This window comes from Lonchura striata, chromosome 3, assembly GCF_046129695.1.
Source record: "Lonchura striata isolate bLonStr1 chromosome 3, bLonStr1.mat, whole genome shotgun sequence".
NCBI classification, from domain to species: Eukaryota; Metazoa; Chordata; class Aves; order Passeriformes; family Estrildidae; genus Lonchura; species Lonchura striata.
In genome coordinates this window covers 12,651,461-12,676,459 of record NC_134605.1, presented here as the reverse complement: position 1 = coordinate 12,676,459, position 24,999 = coordinate 12,651,461, and the positions used below count along the sequence as shown (strand labels likewise).

At 39.0% G+C, this 24,999-nt stretch overlaps 1 protein-coding gene across 5 annotated transcripts in view; it reads left to right on the top strand.

Moving 5' to 3' along the window:
- The window catches only part of HHAT (hedgehog acyltransferase), a 145,652-nt gene that overhangs the window by 25,272 nt on the left and 95,381 nt on the right, over nucleotides 1-24,999 (top strand). For all 5 annotated transcript variants that reach the window (XM_021547627.3, XM_031504257.2, XM_021547628.3 and 2 more), the window contains one exon: nucleotides 7,799-7,834. In XM_021547627.3, the coding sequence (XP_021403302.1) occupies nucleotides 7,799-7,834 (36 nt within the window). The remainder of the gene's footprint in view (nucleotides 1-7,798; nucleotides 7,835-24,999) is intronic.

Here is a 24,999-nt window from a genome sequence, read left to right as displayed (position 1 = left end):
CTCATTGTATTTGATATGAGCTCTGTGTAGATACAAACTATTACTGCTGCTCGCATTTGGCAAGCAACACTCTGCCTGCTCACAACTACTGTAGAAAATGAGTAATGGCTGTTAATAAACTTGTTTGCTCGTTTGCAGTAAGGATAGACATCTCACAGTAATTGGACAATCACGCTGCAGTGCAGGAGTCTTACATGACAAAGACTGAGGGAGAACTTTCCCTATGGGAGTTTGCCACTAATGGGCATTAGGTTTCATCCACTCTCCATGAGCTACTATAGGCTTTTGAAGAATTGGGGAAGGTATAAAATTAAAGTAATATTTCTTCTGAAGGGCTCTAGGAAAGATTAACAGAATACAAATGAGACTTCACTTTTTAAAAAAGTGTTTGCTGAGCTGTATTACCAAGATCCAGTGATTGGATATGTGAGAAACAAGACCAATTTGTTATTTTAAAGCCTCCCAAGTAGGCAGATTTGTGTGCCATTTACATACACACTGGCAATGGGTGATGCCTACTGAATGTTCTGCTTCTCTTTCTGTCCAGGAGATTCAAGGGGTGAGAAGGAGTCACTGCCTAGAATCATTACAACCTCAGGCTTTCTGATATAATACAAGTTCTGCATTTAAATTGAAATAAAACAACAAAACATATTAGGTCATGTGTTCAGTTTGTAGGCTGGAGGCCGCTAGCATTGTGAAGTGTTTTTCTGTGGTCCTCAAAAGAGCTTTCTCCTTGTGGGTGTCTTACTGTAAGTTAATTTTACTATGCAGGTCTCCAGCCCGAGTACCCAAGCTAGTAACTGAAACGGTGCAGATGAAGCTTTGAGACTTACTAATAGTTTCTACTTGGAGATGAAAGTGTATTTAACAAATTGTGCACCGAAGTTGGACAGTATCCTGCATTATACAGACTGTCCAAAGTCAGTCCAGGTATATTTCTGCTTCCCTTGAAATCAGTGAGGGTTTTGTGCTGATTTTGATGGTGTCAGTATTTCACTGTGGATTTCCACTGTTCTCCTGGATACAGGAAGCCCTAGCTTCTCCCTGTGATGCTATGCAGTAAATACTTCCCAAATAAAATGTTTAGGGCTTTTCCTTCAAGTGATCAGAGATTTACAGAGGACTGTTTCAGTAAAGTAATGTGAATGTTGGTGCATTTGCCATTTTGGTGCTACAGAGCACTCACAGCACTGAGCAGGAACCTCTGTATGGAGGCATCCGGCACAGGCACAACCCAGTGGCAGCTTTGGTTATTCTAATAATGGAGGAAACCAAAAGGCAAGTTAGTATACTGCTGAATCTTTCCAGGAAGAAACACAACAGCGGTTCAAAGTGTTTTATCTAAGCATGAAGTGTTAAAATTCCAGTGTCCTTAAGCAAGTGTCAGAGAATGATAATGATATCTTCATGTATACACAAGTTCTGCTTATTATTGCTGTAACAAGAAATTGTTTGTCAAAGATATGATATGAAAGCATTTGACAGTCTTCATATTTTCTTTTTCGAATAGCATAGATTTTTATTTTTACTCTTAGGTGCATTTTTACATTAAAATAAAAGCAAACTGCCACTAGTTTACTGCATTGCAGATGGTTGAAGTCAAAGCTCACAAACAAAAGAGTCCATTGAAGTTCAAGATGTAGGCTTAGCAAGTTCTTAAGATCTTGATGTTTACAAGAACATTGAATTCACTTAAACAGGAATCTTATCATTGGATTGAGCTATGATTTGGTTTTTTCTATGTTGCATGGTTAGAGTGGAGATGCATAGGAAATTATAGGATTTGAAGAATGGTAGGAATGCCAAAAGAGCTCCATATATGCATTTGTTCCAAATTTCACTACCATATCAGTGGGCAGACTAAAATCTTTATGTGGGTGGAATTTACAAAGTGTCTTGCACAAATTGAAAGGCTGATCTCAAAAATGAGAGCTGCAAAAACATCCTTGTATGTGGCAAAAGAGTCCCCAGAAAAATGTTAAAATGTGACTTTAAAGGCTCAGTGTCCAAAAGTCTGTTCTATAATTTACGTAACAGATAAATCCAGACAGATTGTTGTATTGGACTGGGTTGTATTTTTCATCAGGCATCTCTGTCTTAGTTTTAAAAACTAATACTTCTACACAATATTCACAGTTTAAGTGAATATTTTCAGTTTGCTTACTGTGTTTATCTCTCCTCCAAAATCTTCTGTGACAATTTAATTATTGTTTTTCTATTTGAAGTTGTGCATCAGCTTTCTAAACAGTGTATTCAAATATGAAGGCAGTTATGTTATTTAGAAGAAGAATTGTGCTGCTTGTCACTGAAGAAACAAGCTTTACCTGAAACCTATACTTTCCTAGCAAATTTGCAGAAAACTGAATGAATGCAATCTATGGACAGGCAAAAGTATCTCTTAAAAATATAGATGGCTTTCCCAGATGTTTATTTAATAATGAAGATGATGGTGAATCAATTGGTAGCAGTCACTGCTTGAAAAATACTTATTTCTGTTTGGTAGGCTGTACCCCCTCCAGGGATTTGCTTTAGGAGAGTTTTATAGCTCATTGAGACATTAAATAATAGTACTTACAAAACCTGCATATAGACTTTAGTATCTGCTTTCCTAGTAGTAATCTAACTCTTCAGACAAGACTCTAAAATTGTTCCAGAGTCACATTGCACACTTGTAATTATTTGAAATTCGGAAACACTCATCTTTAAGGCACTGCCTGCTGGGAAGGTTGCCACAGGCAGCATTGGAAAAAAACCATGAGCAATCCAGAAAAGTTGTTCTGGGAAAAAAGGGGAAATCTTTCTTTAGAGTCTTTTGGGCATCCCTGCTGTAAGGGGCTGCTCAAAAAAGAGGAGCAATGAAGTAACTTGAGTGCTGTCAGTGAAGGCAGCTGTTATTCAGACTCCTCAGTCTCCAGTGCAAAATATTCTGGTGTGGGAGAGACTCTTGTTCAGCAGCTAATGTGGGAAATGCCACATTTATTTGCACAGACAGCTAATGGAAGTGCTAGTCTTGCAAACAATTCTGCAATTCAATAGGACAGACATGGGAATGGGAGGGTATGGGAATGAGTTTGATTTCCTAGTGTCAAGTTCAACCACATTTTAAAGAAAGGGCCATTTTAAAGAACCATTGTTGAAACATTGCAGCACCTACAATGCTTTTTAAAAGAGATGCTGAATACTGAAACTATAATAAATAACCCACTTGTTGGATTTCATCACTGCTATAAATGGCAACCAGGCTGATTCAAAGAGATTTAAGTGTAATTGTATTGTTTGCTCCTGTCCTGCTTATAGAAATTACACCATTCCTTTCTGCATTCAGAGTTGTTTACGTTCAGTGGCAACATTACTGTTTTTAGGGTGTCTGGGATATTTCTGTCTACAATGCAATGCAGTCTCTGGGTACACAGTGTCACATTTGCCTGTCTTCATCTATGTTATTAATTTTTTTTTTTCCCAAATGGCAAACTATTTACAAAGATTTATCCCCTGAAGGTAGGGCCCAAAGTAAGAACCAGGCCACTATCTGATTTTGAGTGCTGATGTACTGACTGCTTGCAGGGAACATCTTTCTGAAGTCCATGGTTAGTCAAATACTTCCCAGATAATGCTGCACACTGCGCTGTGCTTGTGCAGCCCAGCAGTCCTGGGTTGGAACTGACAGGAAATAAAGCTATACTGGTTTCTCTTCAGCACATGGCTTAAAAATATGGATGCACAATATCAGAGTTGGGTAATTGACATTATTGTAATTGGTTTCATAAAGTACAGCTCTAGTAGCTGGCTTAAAGTTAAGTTGATTCTTGTAATCTTATCATGTGCTTAGTATTTACATTTTTTAATATCATTGTAAATCCTTGGGTATGAGATCTCACAGTCAGGATCAGGGTCCTTTAGTCATCATACTGTGAATTGTAGTCCCTAACACAGCTAACAAGTAGCAGTTTTCATCTAGGCAAGTCCTTAAATACGATAGGTATACTTGATTGAATACAGAAGTTGTGTACTAGAGGCTCTCACAAGTCCTCTTTTGAAGAACTAGCATTTAGACTTCAGTTAGAGAGGCACAGCTTTGTGTAAAGTGGGATTATAAACAATCCACTGGATGCTATGTGCTTAAATTGTAAGTTTTTCCTCCATCATCTTTGTTCTGAATGAAAATTTGAAGATAGGTTATTGCATAATGCATTTAACTTTCAGAGCAGAAACTGCACGTCTGAAATAATTTTGAAACCTCTGCCTGCAATTACACATCTTTCTCCTGCAGTTACATTTTCAAAGATTGTGTTTTGGAAAAAGTCTTTTTTCGTTTAGTGTATGTATATTATTGGTCACCAATCTGTAGTTGATGTACTGGGAAAAGACATTTTTGATTATGAGGGATAGTATGTGTAATATTTTGTTAAATTGTATCAAGCTAGAGCTTCCATGTTTAAGAAAAGCATGAAAATTTTGTAAGAACTGTGATCCAAAACTGCCCTGCAGAGAAGCAGAATTAGGGATGCTTTTATAAAGAAAAAAGCTATCAAATTATCTGTACTCTCTATAATGATTATGAAATTGAGGTTAAAATTGTCTCTCTTTTATTGTTCCTTTGGCTAGTTAAGGTTTTGCTTTGTTCTAAGACCATTGCTATTTTGATAAACTAGATTTTACTTATTTCTCCAAAATTTGAAATACTATATAGCTCTTGACATTTGAGCAGTATAGAGAATTAGCTGGTAAATAATTTTTTACTCATATTGCTGAGGATATCCTTTCTCCTGTTATTTTAGATTTCAATAAAAACATTTCTTTTGAAAAATTATGCTCATTATAGGATTTCTGAAACTTAGATAACTGAGGCTTATGTAACTGAGGCACCCTAAATTGCAAGAACTACCAGCTAAATCCTGTATTTTGCAGGGAATCTCAGGATTTAACCAGTTGTGTGAAGTTGGTTATAAACGTTGTTGTAATATCAAGTAAATATGGGGATCTTTTATAGGCAGTAGATAATCCTGTCAGTGTACATATGGCAGGTCTATTGGTGTGCTGATTGTGGGGGACACTGCCATGATTGATGCGTGGAGTCCTCTGTTGAAGGGATCACTATGAAATTTTAATGCAAGTACATTGTGATTATTTGTTCTCTTTTTTCATTTAACGAAATTGCTTATTTCCCAACCCCATGTTGCAGCCTTAACACTGCTGTACAAACCCTGTTTTACATCTTTTTAACATTTCCATCTAAGAATGGAGGGATTAATTGCATCTGCTAGATCTGTTTCCATTGCTGCTTCACTATATTTTCACTTTACTTGTGGACTTAATTGCAGTATGTATTTAAATATGAACAAGAAGAGTAGTAAAACTGTCTGTAGAGTATTTTGTCAAAACCAGTCTCCCATAATTCTTTCTTTCATTGGTTTTGCCTTGCACAATGTTTCTATTCATTATCCCAGGTGTCTGTAGAAAACATCCATAGCCTTAAGTAATGGAACCATTACTTCCATTTACAATTTGAACTTGTTCAGCCTTGATACTCTTGCTTTTGGAACTAATCAATGATACTGTCTCAAAGTGTCTTTAAGATCTAACTGCACATTCAGACAATGCCGTATAATGTCAAAATTCTGTTGGCCACAGTGTAGTTATATCTTAAAGGACTGCTTACACTGTTTAGAATTCAGGATCTTGGGTGGATGAAATGTATCAGTACAAAATCAAACTGAGGAATAATGGGCCCTGTCTGTATGCTGAATTATATCTAGTGAGGCCTGATAAATTTTCCTTCTTGTTATTTATTCTAATAAATTCATTCTATGCATGTTTATTTTTAATACTTATTAAAAATATTTCCACAAAATATCCAATAGCTAAATCCCCTATGAAATAAATTACAAAACTTTTCTAATAGCAAGTGTTTTAGACATATGTTTTATGTAAATATATATGTTTTTTAAATTATGTTTTGGAAAGAGTGAAAAATGAGGGAAAAGGTGGCATGTCATGGCATCTACAGCAAACTGTCTTGTTTCCCTCTCTGTCTGAACCCACTCTGCCTCAACTTTGTCCACCCCAATCTCCTTTAGCTCTGATACCTCAAGTTAGCAGGACCATTCACTTTTCCTGCTTTTGGTAAGCCAAGTCCTTTGGCTTTTGGTTCATTGTCAAAAGTAGTGATATTTTTATGTTCCACATCCCTGTCCACAAGAAGCTTGGTGTGTGTGCCCCAGCAGAGACTGTAGAAGGTTTGGTGAGTGCCATGGAGAGCAGCTGGGAGAACTTGGAAAGATCAGCCTGCCTGAAGATGTGCAAGATGGCTGTTTAGCATACAGCTCTCTCCTGAAACTGTGGAAGTTTCTCTTCTCCCCTTCCCAGCACAAACATTTTGAGGGCTTGATCCTAGGAAAAAAAAAAGATTGTCAGAGGTAAAAATACTGTGTCCAGCTCCAATACAGAAAACTGTATGTATAACACTGAATATTTTAGTGAAGCAAGGGAGCCAAAATACAGTACATATCCAGGCAGGAGGAATGCAGAAAGATAATTGGATGCATTTCATGCAGTTTAATTGCACAGTATTATAACAATAATATAAAAGGTGGAATGATTTCAGGAAAGGGTTGTGAAAAATACAGATTTAATGATGACCAGGTACATGTTTCTGGAAGGATGTTTTTCTGTTGCAAGGCAGCTTTTCAGTGAGAAATTCCTTGCTCTCCTGTCTACCCTGTTGAACAAGTGTCGTTTCCTTCCCTGTTAACTCATAGAATTTCTGCAGCTCGTTATCTGTCTGCTGTTACCAGGATGCCATTAACCATCTGATGACTTCTCTTGCTCTTTCAGTTAGAAAGCAGCACATAGCAAGCACAATAAAACTCTGTTGTACTCAAAATGACCAATTAGATTTTTTGGAACAGAATGTTCAAGAGCTTAGTATATGCCAAATTGTTTTTCAGTGTATGTGAAATATAAGCCCATTCCAGAGCAAGTCCAGTACTGGGAATAAGACACTTGTATTTTCCATTTGTGCCATTATGCACACAGCTAATCTGGGATTATATGGATAGTCCCATAAGGCTGGCACATACTTCAGATATTAGGTAAATGTCTCAAATCAGCAGATGCCTTCCTGTAGTATCAAGGATTTGCTAGTACATAGTTCATGAGCTTGGTTCTCCTGAGTTAGTTTAGGAATGGAGGAACCAGAAGAGGGGAAGAAATGCTGTCAGAAGTCCTCAAAGTTAATTTCCTTACTGATGTGAGTGGAACACACTTGCAAAGTCTGCTTCTTGGAAGTTCTATACTTAAAGGAGACATGAAGGGTGTTTTTGACAATTCTTTATTGTGGGGAGAATTCATGTCAGTCCCTTGCATTTTACTGCAGTACGGAGCAGAAAAGGGGAAAGAGATTCCACAGCAGTTTTGCATACAGGATCTACTTGCATATAATAGAAAATGTACTGTTGACCAGGATGCTTACATTATTTCCAGTAACAGTATATACATATTTTATGCTTTATGTGTGTTTTAATACTCTGAATGTTAATACTTAATTGAATAAATACACCAACAGTAGATTTGTGAGCTTTATGACATGCACCTAAATCTTTTCATGTGATGATCGTCTTAAATTTCACGTGTCATCACAGAAATGAAATTGTGTGTTACACTTTTACTCTTTGCTTTGTCAATTCTAGTAACTTTATATTTGGTATTATTGTTTTGAAATACAGTGTTTGTACAATACACAACAGAGTAGTATTTTTTAATAATTAAAATTTGGCATATCTTTTTTTTCTTACAGAAGTTTTGACGTTGGGCTGCATCGCTTTCTGGTCAGGTAAGCTAATACTTTGAATTTTACTCCCATACTGCTGGGGTTTAACCTCAGCAGACAGCCAGGCCCCATGCACATTCACTCCCTGCAGTGGGATGGGGGAGAATTGGAAGGGTAACACTGAGAAGAGATGTGGGATGGCATAACAGTTTAATAGGGAAGTTAAGAGCTGAGCCACACACAAGCGTAGCAAAACAAGGAATTAATTCACTCCATTGTGTGTAGTGGTGACTTGGGAAGACAAATGTCACGACTTGGAGCATTCCCTTGCCGCTTCCTTCTTTCCCCCACCTTGGTATGCCAAGTGTGACACCAAATGGTGTGGGATATCCCTTGGGGTCACCTGTCCTGTGTCCCTGCCTCTCATCCTCTTGTGCACCCCCCAGTCCAGTTCTCTGTGATGTGAGGAGCAAAACAGGCCTCGAGTGTAAGTGCTGCTCTGCAGTAACAAAAGCATCCCTGTGTTTTCAGCAGCACTGTTTTCAGCACAAATCCAAAACACAGCCCCTCACTAGCTGCCATGAAGGAAACAGATCCTATCCCAGCAAAAATGTTAAAAAGCAATTCTGTTGTTAAAAGTAGAAATCACTATGTGAATTCTGTATTACTTTATACTTTCTATGCTAAGTTGTTCTTTTGTCTTCTGTTGATTTTTTAGTTTGAAAAACTTTAACTATTTGTCTTGGCTGTCTACTCAGTGTCAGTGTCTAATGGACTTCTTTAGGAAAACATGACTTAGGAAATTTCAGTGGCTGTGAAAATCTTAATTTTTCTTGCTCTGAAGACAAGGTTTTAACAACACTTTTTCCACTGGTAATTCTACCCTTCATTCTGTGTAAAAAGGGCTTGAATTTTATAGAAAATTTGGAATGTGGGGGGAAGTCTTGTATTCTCAAGAGAAAAACTAATTTATTCAATGTGTGCAGTTCACTGTTCTGAAGATGCATCAGGAAAGTGGAATCATTGTTTGAGTGCTTTGGTTGATATTTAGAGGGATGAAGCAATTAAAGAAGGGCACTTCAGCAAGAAAAGGGAGGTTAATGCATTTGAATTCTATACTGAAAAACTGTTTTTGCTGTTTAGAGTTTTTTGTATGGGCCAAGTCACATGTTCACCAAGAAGGTGCTTGCCTTCATTTTTAATAAAATACCCTATTACCATCTTCTGATCTTTACACAAAAGTGTAGTGTGTACCATGAAGGATCAATTTTTCTGTGGTCCTTGGGCACTTAGAGAATGAATTGTATCAGTTATTTCATCCACTGAAATGTCTATCAGTGAAGAACTCTACCTTGGAAGAAGGAATCCAGTATGTATGAGCCAGAATATGCTGTTTGGGTCCCACCATAAGGATCAGATTGTGTCAGCCTTTCTTTGAGTTGGCTTTGCTGTTTTGTCATATTTCCTGGATAAAGGCTGTTCAAAGCCTTCACATGTGAGTCCTTGTGGTTTTAATGCAGTGGTTTTTGGCACCAGATACGAGATCATACAAGCCTAGGTCACAAGGAAAATTAGGCTTGTTTTAAGGTTGCACAGACCAACCCACTTCTCATAACCTTTGAGCTGTAGACTTTGTGTATTTCTTTCTGTGCAATAACATTACAATGTTTAACAGATAGTTCCCTTCATAAAGGCATTGTGTCAATATTACTGAATGTACTTCTGTTTTAGAGTTCTTAGGCAACTGAATATATAAGTTCAGGTATCAGTTCTACAAAATTAGTTACATCTATATTTTGACAAGGAGATTTTGTTTATAAATAATCATATAAGAAATTGTAATCATCATATTGAGATGTGGTTTTAAAGATACTACTTTATAAAAGCAATAGAATGTCTGAGAAGGTCTTAGGGGAATGCATATGGATACTTAACCAAGGGTAGAATCATGGTAAGCATTGATGTGCTAAGTTTGAGACCCTGGTAATGCTTCTGCCATAAAATATTTTTATTTGCTTAATACAAAATGTGTAATAAGATGCTGTTCTCTTGTACAGCACTGCTTTACATCCCAAGGAGATACAGTATTTAAGTTGTATGTTTGTGTGATCCTGGACTGCAAATAGTCATGGAATTGGCATGAGTTGAATGTCATCTTTGCCTCATGTATGATTTTTTCAAAGCCAGCTGTGTCCTGTGCAGTTCCTCTTCTAACCTTAGATAAGGCATTTTCAGCTTGTTACCTTCCTCTGTTAACTACTCTGTTAACTACATCATCTGCTTTCTCTGTAACTGTGTTGCTAAGGAGGAAGTAATTTTCTCTTCTGAAGTACCTGAATGAGTTTTGCTTAGTGTTTCCTTAACTTAAAAAAAAATTCCTTTTAGTGGGTAACTTTGGAGTAGGAAACAGACTTGGTGTTAATCTCTTCTGTTGGTTTGCCTTGAAATTTTTTTTAAAGTTACTGCCTTTTTTTGCCTAGACAGTCTGCTCCTGAGAACTTGCAGTTCATCTCCTGTGTTCATAAAGTATCTGTCATATATGTTATACAGTTCTCTTCACAGTTTTCATTTCTGTGTGAAATAAAACAGTAGGAAAGAAAAAAACTTCAACCCAAACAAAGCTGAGTTGCAGGAAGCATTGAAAGTCTATGAGGTGGAATTTGAAATGAAAAATAAATTATATTGTTTTAAGTATAATGGCTCGACTCTGCCATGCAACAGGGAACCCAGTATGACACTTGCAAATACAAAGTGCGGGGCCAACAAAACTAAAAATAGTCTCTGCTAAAAGGACAGTTTGCCTAATTAAATGCTGACTGAAGGAACTAGGACTGTATGTACTGTTAGCCTGGTATACACAGTCAGTGGCTTCCCCAAGTGAAGCATGACACAAAGTAATGAGGAGAATTACAACTACACAGGGTTTTTTTCTGCATTCTTAGTAAAAAATTATTAGAATTTCTGTCCACCCATCTATTTGTTGAACTATGCTTCTGATACTATTTTAAGATAGCTTGGAAAAGTTTAAAAATCTCATATAATCAAATGGACTATGGATAGGTACATATTATACTGTAAAAGCTAATAATATGTTGTGACTTGGACTGAACTGGATTCTGGTAATAGATTTTTAATTACTGCTTGCAAGCTGAAATCAAATGGTATCATGGAACTTATATTTGTGAAAGTAAAGTGCAGTTGAGTATGTAGAGATCAGGGTTTTGAACATTTGTTAGCTATACCATTATATTTGAAGTAGGGATCCTGGAAACTCACTGGGGAATGATTAGTACTTTTGTGCTGAAAACTGAGGTTTGGTAGTAGTAATGGAAAATATACTACTCTACTTGGAAGGTTATTTCCCCAGTGTTTTCACACAATGATATGAAAGAACCTATTTGTTACTACTTTAGGATTGCCAAAATTATTCATCATATATTTAAATCACATAAGTACTATACAAATGTAGTTATATTTTTCCAATGTCACTGCAGGAAAACCAGCCCTTTTTCTCCTAAATCAGAGCATTCTCAGAATGGAGCAAAGGTGTATTTTCAGAGTTTCTATAAAAACATATAGAAATAGCCTTTAGCATAGCAGTTTAGAGGAGAAAGAGTAAGAGAAGGCTGCCTGTTGCTCTTTGCTCACTGAAGCTATTTTTTCTAGGCATTTCATCCAGTGCTGAGAACAGAGCATTGGATGAAATAAAATTGTTAACTTGTGGGAATATTTACAGCCCTGATGCCAAACAGTACTTCCTTTAGGACAGCACTGATGATGACAGTGGGGAAGAATGACAGTTCCTGCAGGCATGATTCTTTTGAAAAATCTCTATGCTTTCAGCTTTGCTGTGCCTTTGAAAAAGTGTGAATCATACTCATTCCAGTACAGATCTGGCTTTGAAGAGAGCTGCAGGACCACACACCCCCAGTGTCTCCAAAAGGCATCCATCTGTTAGCAGTGCTCTCAGCTCACCCCATGGTTTGCAATTGCTTTAGCTTGTTTAGAGTTCCAGGTTATTTAGGTTACCTTAGTCCTGGGTGCAAAGGTACTCTGAAAACAGAACTTGGAAATCACCCACTTTTTAGTTTTCTCAGGTAAAGCATGGCATAATTTACCTCTAGGATCAAAAGCTACTGTGTGGTGACTGCTACTGATTATTTTAGTTAGGAAAAGGACACCTCTGTATAAGGGCAGAATCATCTCATGGTGAAAGAGGGGGTTATGGTTCTAACTAAGGTATGATAATGAAAGAAGAAATGGAAAAATCTGTTCATCATCTGGCTTAATTTCTGTATTAGTTTACTGTGGAATCCCTTGGTATCCCACATCTTCAAGCTATCCCAAGCCAAAGCCCCTGCTTAAAAAGAAACCCAAGCAGACCTTTTTGTCACTGCATTGAAAAAAAACTCCACAAAAACACTTGACCAAAAAACACCAACACGCCCAAAAATTTCACAATAACAGCCCCCAAACTTCTGAGCTTCCCTTTTCTCTTTAGTGCACGCAGGTCTTGAAAGGTCAACATATGCTGCAGCAGTTCTCTAACTCCATTTCTAGGTAAGCTCAGTGGTGATTCTTGGCTCTAACAGCTGGACACAGATTCTGTGTGAGGTTCAGTGGAACACATGGCACTCTCTGGGAACCAAATACCACTGCTAATGCTGTTCCATTTCTGTTGTTCTTTTGAATGTAGCTTGCCCATAAAATACTATTGATGATCTAATATGTTGTAGCTGGGCCAGACAGCACAATATTGAGATTCCACTTTTCTCCAGCAGCATTGATAAAGGTATGTGGATAGACACCTCTGCTTTTGAAAGTGCTATCCCAGGGATGCATTATTTTTTCTTTGTTTTGTCAAGACATTTGACTTTTTGGTTCACTCTGTGTCCTGGATACCTAGTGAGCCTTAAAGCATACACAGCAGTCATAGAACCATACAAAAGTTTTTGTTCTAAGGGGCCATTAAGGATTGTCTAGACCGCCTACTCTGGAATGAGCAGCTGCAGCTTCAATTAGGTCAGGTTGCTCAGGACTCTGTCCAACTTGACTTCAAATATTTCCAGGCATGAGGTACCTGCTGCCTCTCTGGGCAACTTGTTCCAGTGTTTTATTGTAATAAAAAATGTCTTCTTCCATCTTTTTGTATCTACCCTCTTTTAGCTTGAAGCCATTATCCCGTGCCCAGTTGCAGCAGGCTCTATTGAATAATCTGTCCCCATCTGTCTTGTAAGCTCCCTTTAAATCTTGAAGGGTTGCAGTAAGGTCCCTCTAGAGCCTTCTCTAAGATGAGCAGTCCCAACTCTCAAAACTGTGTGTGCAAGCTGTCTTTGAAGCAAACCACAATGTTTTCCCAAGAACAAAATTCTGTGTGTGGTTTTGGGGATCCTTCACACCAACAAGCCACTTGTTTCTCATAGGTGGTGTGGATACAAATACACCAACTTTGTCTTCCTGCGCTGTCACCTCGTAGCTCCTTAGTAGTTTTTGCCATTGGAACTTCTCTTTTCAGGCTGACATTTTAGTCAGCCTTTTGCCATAAAATATGGCCACAGTGCTGCACTCACCTTCCTTCACACATCTTGAGGAAAATGTGGTGCCCTGTAGAACAATTTCTGCACTGTATGGGCTTGGCTGGTCTATTCTAAATAAGGTTAATCCTAACCAGTGTTGCCAAAGCTTTGTACTGCTTTTCCTGAAAGTCCTGGGTGACTGGTTGGAGCAGATCTATTTGGCTATGTGTAACTGTGTCAGTGGGAGACCTACTGGATAAAAAAAAATAGTCTTTAGTATAACCTGTGGTATGTCCATGACAATTTTATGTATCTATCTCATTTTTCTCACTTGGATCAGTGCTTGTACGATAGTATTGAGTGAACAGAAATGTGTCTGGATGAAGGAAAATAATTTCTATCTATCTGTAATCATCAAAGTAATGTAGACAGTAAAAACTGGAAATGATGCCAGTGATGCACTGCATCATTCCACTTAAACTGGGGGAGGATCCAACGATGCTGGTAATTTGTTTGTCATGTGCAGGTAGTACCGCTGGGTGTAGAATGTGTAACTGCTGTAGTTGAATTCTCTTTTTGAATTCTCATTTCTACCTCCAATCCCTAGCCTTTAAGCAAGTATGGGACTCTAGTAAGTATCACTAGTCTTGAATTCTTGGGGTCTTTCTACTCCTCTGGAACAGTGCAGATAAAGCCAGTGGAGATAGCAGAAGCAGGATTTTCAGTCAAGAGTATCCAGCTATGATATAAGGTTCTGGAGCAGACTAACACAGAAATGGGCTGTTTCCAGGTTGTGTTACAAAAACATCCCTTTGGAAAAGAAAGCCCACTGAAATAATGCCTCCTTAGCCATGGAGCTAAGAGGAACAAAAGGCGATTCTTCCCATATTTGGGAATATTGAGATAGAGATGTGATGAAATGTGCTGGAGACAGCTTTTGTAGGGACTTAATTGAAATTTTATGAATGTTAGCATATATTAAACCTAAATATGTAGTCTTGTTGGTAATAAACACAATTGTAATGATCAGTAGATGTGATTGAATTGGCTTTGTGTCATTTTAAGGTTAAAGCATTTATTTCATTGCTGTGAAGTGGTATTAGCTTAGAGAATTCTTTTCTTACTTTCAATATGGGGCATTAAGGTTTCTGCAAAAACAATTTTAAAGTTTTTAAACAAAAAAGAATAGCAGCTAATCAATCCATAGAGATCTCTGCATGGAGAAGTTGAAAAGTATAGCTCTTTTTATAAAATACTGCAGTTATATCCAGCTGTATTGCAGACTCCTGTGAGCTCTGCTTTCAGATGCACTGGAAGTTTTGCAATGTTTGCTGTTGCTTGTAATTTTTGAATGGATCAGCATTGGTCTAAATGTGTTCCTGTTGAAAGCAGTGCTAACAGCAGAGTGATATTAATAAAAAGAAAAACAAAAACCCAGTAAAAACCAACAAGCTGGATAGTGCTTGGAATCTTCTAAAATATTCCAGTTTTTAGACCAACATGACTGCTGCTAGAAGTCTATAATTAAACTCCTGTAGATTGCATTGGGAGGCTCTGTGACTGTTCTCCTGTGTGTGTATTGAGCACAAGAGTGAACTGTACAAGTGACCGTGATGTGTAAAATCAGTTGAGGTGTCTTAGAGTGGGACAGTATCCAAAATACCTTGTTTGTTTTAAAACAAACAAGGTCAACCTTAAAAACTTGATGAAACAGTAATAAAGACTAAGTGCTAAATTGCTGCAGAGGAACTGCAGTCTCTCAAACACCTTCTCAGAATGAAACCTTTTATTTTTTTAAAACAGCAAACAATCTGTTGTTATATAATGAATTAGTGTTGAGCATGTTGCAAAAATAAGGCAGGGGTTTGTATAAACAAAACTGAATCTTTATGTAAATGTTATGTAAATGTGACATTTAACGTAAACTGTTGGAGTGGGGAAATTGGGATTAACAATGTACAGATCTCATCATGTTTATCTGTTGCAACTGTGAATGAAAACATTTTGTTATTTTTGTTGCAGAGTGTTTGAGTTACTATCTATGAGTAAGAAATACACTGTGAAGCATGCAGTATTTAAAGATTCAGATTTTACATAATTTTGTGGAGTATTTTTACAGAGCTGTATCAAAGATTGCTTTTCAGTGTATTGGAAGAAACTGTGTGCCCAGCAGTCTTGAACCACCTGTGACTTTAAGGATTCTGAATTTATTCTTTGTGTAGTCCATGAAGTTATGTCACAGGAACCTTTTGCCCCTAACTCTTAAGTGCCAGAATTTGGCTGGAGTTTACATTTGATTTCAGTCTGAGAGACTTTGCATCTTTTATAGATGAAGCAATCAGTATTTCAGAGTCACAGAAGTGAATATATAAAAAATAGTAATTAATTAAGCAATATTTTTGTATTGTGTCGACTTCCACCAAGCACTTCTAGTTACAGCAAAGCATGTGTAAATTTTCATATGACCTAGAGTATAAGTTTAGAGAAATCTGCTTCATTTTGTTTGCGTTTTGGTTGATTCTTTTGTCTTTTACCCTTTTAACGTTGTCCTTTTTTTTTCTTATTGGGGTCCATATTTGTACTTTGGCATGCTGAGAATAGGACAACGGGGCTGGTATAACTTCAGTCTCAAAGTTGTTCAATGTTTTAGATGCGTTGCAGAAACCCACATGCTCTTCAAAGTGGAATTGTTAAGATATAGACCAAAGCCAGAAAAAAATAGGATGAAAAGAGTACTCTTTTACTCCAGCTTCTGGTAAATTTGTTGTACGCAGCTCAGTAAATGACATCGCAGCCAGCACACGCCTCAGGCTGAGTCGTTATCGCCGGCCCTGCTGACGGAGCTTGTTGTCCATCCCCCCGCCGGGAAAGGACCGTGTGCCGAAGCTCCCTGTGTTCCCTGCCGCGTGCGGGAGAAAATCAATCCCTCGGTGCCCATGGCTTTCCGCTTTCCGCCTGGCGGCTGCTCCGGCCCCGGGGCAAGGCTCGGCAGCGGCGGTCCCGGGCAGGAGCGGCGGCGCTCCCGCGGGGCCCGGGCTGCGCTGAGCCGCTGCCGCCGGGGGGCGCTCCTGCCCCGCCCGCCGGCCCCGCACCGGCGGAGCCCTGCGGGAGCGGCGGCACCGGGAGCTGCTGCGGGAGCGGCGGCACCGGGAGCTGCTGCGGGAGCGGCGGCACCGGGAGCTGCTGCGGGAGCGGCGGCACCGGGAGCTGCTGCGAGAGGGCGGCACCGGGAGCTGCCAATGGCCGCAGCCCGGGCAGCGCGGCGTGTCCCGCTGCGGGAGCGGCGGCACCGGGAGCTGCCAATGGCCGCACCCCGGGCAGCGCGGCGTGTCCCGCTGCGGGAGCGGCGGCACCGGGAGCTGCTGCGGGAGCGGCGGCACCGGGAGCTGCCAATGGCCGCAGCCCGGGCAGCGCGGCGTGCCCCGCTGCGGGAGCGGCGGCACCGGGAGCTGCCAATGGCCGCACCCCGGGCAGCGCGGCGTGTCCCGCCGCGCTCGCTCCGCTGATGCCCGGCTACGCCTGGGAGGCGATCGGACTTGGCTTTCTCTAGGACATCTTGGGAAATGCCATGGGGGGCCATCAGGCTGCCCCGCTGCTTTTTTGGAAGGTGGTCCCGTTTTAGGAAATGTGCATTCTAGGAGATGCAGCCTATTATACAATCTCCTCTGTTTTTGTGCCTTCCTGAAAGCACCAGATGAGACGGGAGGTAGTTCATATAACATACAAGCTTCTAGGAAGAGCTGCGCAGAATAACCGATTTGGCTTAGCACCAGAGAATACAGAATGATTCCCTTTATCCCTGTGGGCAGGGAAGCTTTCTCTTCCTTGGCTACTTTATTGTGTGGAGTGTTATGGAGATGGAAGTGCTCTGAATCTTTTAATGAAGATTGTAGTTCTTTGGCTTATCTCTGTGCACACGGTCAGCTTGCTTCACCTTGCCTGCATATAGGAGTCGATTTGAGGTGGTTGTGCTACATCATGTCAAAGCAATAACCCCTTTGTAGCTGTAAGCAACTTTGTAGCTGTAAACTACAAAGGTTTCTCACGTCATGATAACTGGGTAGAACATCATCAGGTGTGTTATTGAAGTAGAGAGAGAGCATCCTTCTTTTATGGCCATGCAGCAGTGTCTGACAGTTTCAAGCAGATTGATACCCTGGTAAACCGTGTTAGTACACAGTCTGCTTTCAGTCCTTATCTCCAGTACTTGGTTCCAGGTTCTCTGAATGGTACAGGAGAGTTTATAAAGTTAAAGCAGTCTGTGAGTTTAAACATCTAATTTAGAGCAAGGTGCAAAGAGAGAACATGGAAAACAAATCAAAAAGAGGAGAGGCAAGGATGAAGCAGGAGGTTTGATAACTCATACCTAGTAACTCCTAGGTCAGGTAGTTTTAGAGGTTGTGTGGAGGTGCAAATACTTTGAGACACCTGAGTGGAAGCATCAGACTTTGATACCAATGTATCTGTCTGAAGCAGTATTGATTTCAGTAGTAAAGCCCAAGCACAGCGCTTGACTCAGTTATTTCCACCACTGATGGTAATGTTTAGAGCTGTAAGCAGGAGAAGGGTAAAGTGTTGAAAAGTCTCGCCTGTGTGGGATGCGAGGTGTTTTAGTGATTGTCAAGCTGAATAGGATACCATACTGAAAACCATATTCTCTCTGGATTGATGCCTAAGTGGTGTATGGTATTGCTGAGTGCAATTTTGAGGCCACCAGTGTTATGAAAGGCTCTGGAATTCATCTGCAGAGATGAATGCTGTTCTGGTTGACCAGTAGTACTGTGATGGGAGGTGCAATTCCAGCTTCCCTGTGGGAATTTAGTGAGATCTAAATTTCACCCTTAAGATATCAGTGTTTTTTTCTTTTCATAGATGAAGCAGGATAATGGTCATCCTTTGTAAAGTACTTTGAGATCTATGGATTAAGAATGCTATATAAGAGCTCAGTGATGTTTACTGTAAGCACTTTATATAACATCAAGAACAGATGATAAAACAGGACAGGAAGTAACTATTGGATTTAGACTTGTCCTATCGCAGATATGAATTTAGAGCTGAAAAAGGAAATAAAATTATTTCAGTCTGTGTGTGCTTTTAACTGCATATATTTAGGTGGATTATATATGTAGATATATAACTGTAGTAAAAAGTGCTCTTTTAAGCAGCTGAGGTAAAATCAAGAGAGCATGTATAAAATACACAAGTTAACATATTTGCAAATATGTGTTGTTTATGGGGAAATACTCCTTTCCTAACTCCTAAAGAAATTAGGCTATGTGAATCAAAATTTCATGCAGACTTTCATCTTGGAGATGGCAAGTAAATAATTGTATAAATTTCATGCTTTTCAAGGAATGAAGGGTCAAAAGATTCAGGCTTCTATTTATCTTACTGTGTGAAATAAGTGAGTAAAATAACATACTGTAAGCTTCCTATTCTAGCCCCAAAATGTAATTGCAGTACTTCTGTGCAGTGCTGAATAACAAGCTAAGGTCATGGCAACCAAAGGATAATTCTTACTGTCAGCTTTCATACAGTTCTTGCTTTCTTTGTCCTGGAGAAGATTTATCACTTTCTTGCAAGCAATGTAGCTGGATACTTGAAAAGTTGATTCCACTCTCCAGCCAGCATCTGCTGCTCTGTTCTGTGTGAACAGCAAAATGCAGTTTGCTTGCCTGAGTTACGTGATATAGCCCCAAACTTGAAAAAACACATTAAATAAAGAAGAATTCTGCCTTGACTGATGTGAAGAGAATCGGGATGTGTAAGTAATAACTATTGCTCTACAATTTTTTGTGAATACTAATGCTATGTAATGAACATTATCTCCTGTAGCTATAGGGATAACAGTATTCCATGTGCTAGTACTTTCAGAGACAGTTGTGGTAGATTTAGAGATTATTTAAAATATATCTAGCATTTTGGTACAATGAATTGCTTTGCAAATCTGGATTAGACTGTTGCTCTGAAAATATTAAATATTGGACATTTACTAGTGAGGCTAGTGAAGCACTGTAGTTTTAAATGCTGTCTTCAGTTTTTTTTATCAGTGATAAGGAACTGACATTAGAATGTAAAGAACAGTAGTGTTTTTCTTTGAGTTACTGTTATATATGTATATGTGTGTGTATATGTGTGCATATATATATGTATTAGAAATACATATAGATGAATGGAAATGGAGATTCAAAAGGCCATGTCTTGCTCAGGTAAATGTTCTCATTTGAGTGCACTCAGAGTGTGGCAATAACTCAGGGGCAAATATTGTTCAAGTAACCTAAGTAGAGTTGATCCTACCACGGAGAAGAGATTAGCTGATCTCTGCAAAATTCTTAGATTGTCTAACAGAGTGTGTTCATGGACAGAAATTTTTGCAAACACAAAGCAACAGTGAAATACAGAAGCTTGCCTGTAGGACAGTAGATAGGCTTGATAGTGTTTAAACTACACAAGTTTCCAGAACACTCTTTAGCTACAACACAGCAGGAAAATGTTGCTTCTGAGAAGAAAATATCTATCTCTGAATGTTATGTAAGTAGATTGTGTTGTGCTGCTTGAGTCACCATCCCTGGAGGTATTTAAAAGGCATGTGGTCATGGTTCTTAGGGACAAGGTTTGGTGGTGGACTGGCAGTGTTGGGTCAGCAGTTGGATGTGATTATCCAGAGTCTTTTACAAACAAAACAATTCAATGATAGTAATTAGCACCTTTTGTTGAGGTCAGTACTGCAGGACTGCTGTCACCTGTCACTCCCAAAGCGAGCTATGCTGCTGTGTAATGAATGTGCATATGGGACCTAAGGCCAAGTGCTGCCTCTTACCTGAATGAGGTTGGTATCCCAATATCAAGAAGTCCAAAATACCTCCAGAATTTTCCATGCTGGGTTCTCCATATCGAACTTCTGAGCTTTTGATGGTGTGCTTGGAATCTTCCCAGTACTAGTGGTACCACAAAGTTACTTGTCATTCTTCCCCCAGGCATTAAGAAGCCTAGTTAAAATAAAAGTTTATAGGAAATAAAAATGACCTGATTTAGATGACATTTTTGCTTAAAAGTGCTATTTTACAGAATTAACCTTCCATTTATGGTGATGACTTGAGAAAAAAGAACTTCTTTATTAGAAGTAAATTAGAAGTAAATGATTAAAACTGCAACTGTTGAAATGGATAGAGCTGGAGAGCAGCCTTTGATAATCAGTAAGTTTTAGCTGATAACCAAGCAAGAGCTTTTACTTACGTGCAAGAAACCTGCAGTTTTATTGTTGGTTTCAAGACAAGGCATCATCTTCTACTGACAATAAGTTACTGATGAAATGTTAGTAAATGAACTTGGGTCAAGGGCTTCCTCTGTGCACACTGAGTAGGGGTTTATCCTGTGTAATGTACCTGGTAGCACCAGCAGTGGGTGAATATCAGGGTGCCTTAGGGCTCCACTGGACAGTCAGCTGTTGAGACATGGCATATGGTGGGAGCCTTCTGTAATGTAGATCTTAATGTTTCATTTCTTCTTGTTTATAGTGTCTTGTTTATAAACTATGTAAGCAGCAAAATAGGGATGGGTAACAAAGTAACCATGGAAACATGCTTTATCCTCTTTCTCTCTCTCTGTGGAAACACGTTGCAATAGTTATGATTTCTTCCCCTTAGTGTGATTTGGACTGGACTAATAAAATAACTCATAAAAATTGTATTTTAAGTTATTTGTTATCTGATGACAACCAATAGGCCAATGATCAGCATAAAGAGGGATTTTGCATTCATTCTCACTGCAAGAATAAAGTATATGCCTCCAAATAACTGTTACACTAGTAGCAAGCCATGGCTGAACAAAATAACACTCCTGCATTTCTGAAAAATGGGATCTTCCAGCTTGTGATTTAAACACTTGGCAGTGCTTAAATTGTGGATGAAGTGTTTCATACTTTTTGGATGATACAGTCCATTGTCAAAATATAAGTGGCCTTTGCAGAACAACTGCCTCTGAATCTACAGAACTGACAAAAAGGAATGTGAAAGGGAATAGTGTTTTATACTTAGAAATCATTAGGCTTCAACATTAGCAGTACCAGAAAAAAGAAGACCAGTGTAAAGGTTAATTTTCCTTTCTAATTAGTTCCAGTTGTAAAAAGAAAAGACATATTTTATATAACCTGATAGTTTTAAGAAACATGTAAGTGTGATAAAATTTGTTGGTAATGCTTCACCTTTGTGTTTTAATTCTGGACTGTTATTTCAAGATGATTCTCTGTATATTAGCAAAACAGTAATTAGTCTTAAACCCAGCAGAATGGGTTAGTACTCTTTAGTTTTTATTAAATGAACAAATTATTTCAATAATTTCAAAACATTACTTGCTAGTATTAACTTTCAGTGATTAGATACAATGTGACATCTATTATCTGAATGCTTTTGTTGCCACTTGACTTACTTGAAGTTGGAGAATAATTTCTAGGAGGCTTCCAGTGGTCTTTTGTTTATTATAGTACTGCTTGTCCTGGATTCAGTCTGGTTTTAAGAATAGCTGTTGCCAAGTTTTCTGTCACTTTGTTTCTGCTTTTATGGGCACAATCCTGGTTCATCAGATGTTGATACCCACCTCTGGATGATTTTCCCTGCCTTCTCTTGTTCCAGATTCCAGAACTGAAGGTTTGTTGATGTTTTGAACTGTCAGATCAGAGCTTTGAGTGACTTGAGTAATTGTTATAATGAATAATTTTGCAATTTCTTATTTGCGTTTTTGCTTTTTGTGATAGTACAGGGCATTGTCTTATACAGTGTTTCCACTGCCTACAGGACTTGTTATAACAAGTATTTAAGCCCTGACTTCAAGTCAAGTAATTTTATAGAAACCATCAGTATTTCACTTCTATATGAAAGATCAAACTTGATAGGGATGAAGTGTTTTGTACAGCAGGCAGAAATTGCTCCTGCGGACCAATCTTCTGTTATTTGTACTTTCCTGTAGATGTGATGTGCAAGTTCTTTCTTTTGGTTTTTGAGTCTCAAAAATTAATAGTGACAAGTTAGCACAGCTATAACTAAGTGAAAAGTTGTGATTGAATTGTCTCTGACTGAAGGATCTGAAACACAAGTTCTATGAGGAACAGCTGAGAGCACAGGGGTTGTTCAGTCTGGAGAAAAGAAGGCTCAGGACTTTATTGCCTTCCACAACTGTCTGAAAGGAGGTTGTGGCAAGGTGAGGGTTGGTCTCTTCCAGGCAGCAAGTGACAGGAGAAGGGGAAATGGCCTCAGGTTGTATTGGGGAGGCTCAAGTTGCATATTAACCACGAAAGCGTGGTTAAGCATTGGAAAAGGCTCCCCAGGAAAGTGGCTGATTTAGCATTCCTGGAAGTGGCATGGCACTTCACACTGTGGTTTATATGACAAAGTGGTGTTCAGCCAAAACTTGGACTTGATGATCTTGCCAGTCTTTTCCAACCTAATGGTTCTAAGATTATCTGAATTTCTGATTTCAGTCTGTGTAAAAGATTTATGTTGTATGCCAACAAAACTGCAGATGTTACACAGTTATACAGTGATTGCTCAAAGAAGATGTGATCTTATTTATGTCACCAAGTTAAAAGATATTTTGGTGCTAGGAGAGAAGTTACCTGTATTACAGAATATTAACCTTTGTTGCTTTTTGGACAGTGCTTAGGGAAGGGTGTGAAGGTCAGAGGCACAGAGCTCAAAGGGGAGGGTCAGAAAGTGAGTGTCTAGTACCATACATACCCTTTGTCCCACTCAAAATTATTTTTGTGCCTGACATTGCCTAACCACACTGTTTTCACAAGTGTGAAAAAAACCACAAGTGTGGTATTTTTTTGTCCTCTTGTATTGAAGTGGGGAAAGACAAAAACTTGGTCCATCTCAAGCTAGGAGCAGTGACACAAGGTTTTAAGAAGTTCTGTCGTGTGCATAGAACAAATCGATGGGGAAGGCCTGAAATGAATGTCAAATTTCTTCCACCTTATCCAAAGGCTCAGAAAGCAATATTCAGGCAGAAGTGTCTCACTTCAGCTGATGGTGTCTCTGAAGAGTTCAGAAGTAAATTAGAAAAATAATGACAGCTTTCATTAAGATGTTTCAGCTGTGGAAGTGAATGTGTAGGAGGTACAGGCTTTTGCTAAAGCTGTAGGAGCACAGATCATTCTGGGGATCAAACTGACAAATTATTTAATTGCATAAAGCTGACATATCTTTGTGCTGGTATGCTCAGTGTCTTGGATGCAGCTCCATCCTGATAGGGTCATTATCATTTCACTGAAGTAATACAGACCTTCCAGAGCCCATGCAGGGTGGTTACCGTATCCTGATTCCTCTCCTGTGTCCTGTGGAGACACTTCAGGGCAGAGTAGGAAACACTCTTATAACTTACTTTGTAGTTCTTAAACATTTAATCATCAGTTCACTGAATTGATCTCCTGACACTTTGATTCCAGTTAATACTGATAGCTTTTTTTAAAGCATAGTAACATGAATAACTGTGCATATGTGTGAGTAAATTTTAGTTAACTTTCTTATGAATCACAGAATCATTTAGGCAGAGACTGACCCCCACGATGATTGAGTCTAACCCTTGACCACTCACCATGTTGTCAGCTAGACCAGAGCACTAAGTAAGTGCCATATCCATTAATTTCTTAAAGGTTTCTAGTATGGTGACTTCACTGCCCTGGGCAGCCCTTTCCAATGCTTGACTACTGTTTCGGTGAAGAAATTCTTTATTATTTCCATGTGAACATCCCCTGAAATCACTTTATTGGAGTCCTCTGAAGACTAACAATGAAATTAGTATTTGCACCTTTTTTTAAGCCTCCTTTTGATGTCTGAGTTCAGTAAGGAGCTCCTTGCTCTCACATGCTGCTTTTGCTTAATTTTTTATTTGTCAGAATGGACCTTTCCTGATCTTGGAGGAAGTCCTCTCTGATTATTAACCACCTTTCCTGGACTCCTCTTCTCTCCAAGACTATATCCATGAAGTTCTTATAAACAGATATCTGAAAAGGATGGTGTTTGTTCTCTTGCTATCCAGGGTTGTGGTTCTGCTTACTGCCTTGGTCCCTCCTCTCCAGATCCTGAAGATGATCATCACATGGCTATTGCAGCCCAGGCTGCTTCTGGCTTCCCCATCTCTGACCAGTTCTTTGTTGTTTGTAACTATGAGGTCCAGCAGAACATCTTTCCTTGTTGGTTGGGAAGTTATCAGAATAAATCACATGAGACTCCATTTTCTTCATGGTGGAAAAAGCCCATTCTTTATTCACATGACTAATTTTTATACAAGTTTACAGGTCTCGTGTGCAACTCCAGTTTGTTAGTAGCTTTCTTGCCAATTACTTTATTGGTTAGTAACAAGTTGTTATCCTGTATTGACTGGTCACTCAAACCCCCGGTGTGTATGTGTAGGAAACATTGTTTGTGAGAGATAGTTTTCATTTTTCTATCTAATGTGTAAAAACAGTTTATACAGGTGCTGGTTGTTTTTTCACCCAGGAATAGATTGTTACACTAACAAACTGCTCACACCAGGATTGCTTTCATATGGGAACTTGCAAAGGGCTAGTCTGACAAGGCTAGCCATTGATTTTAACAGAGCAGGCCTGATTTTATAAGGCTTTTCTTTATAATTTTTCTACCTTGCTGCAACAGGAAGTGTTCATTAATGCACTCCAGTGCTGCATTGCCTGAGTGCTGCTGCGGGATCGGGAGG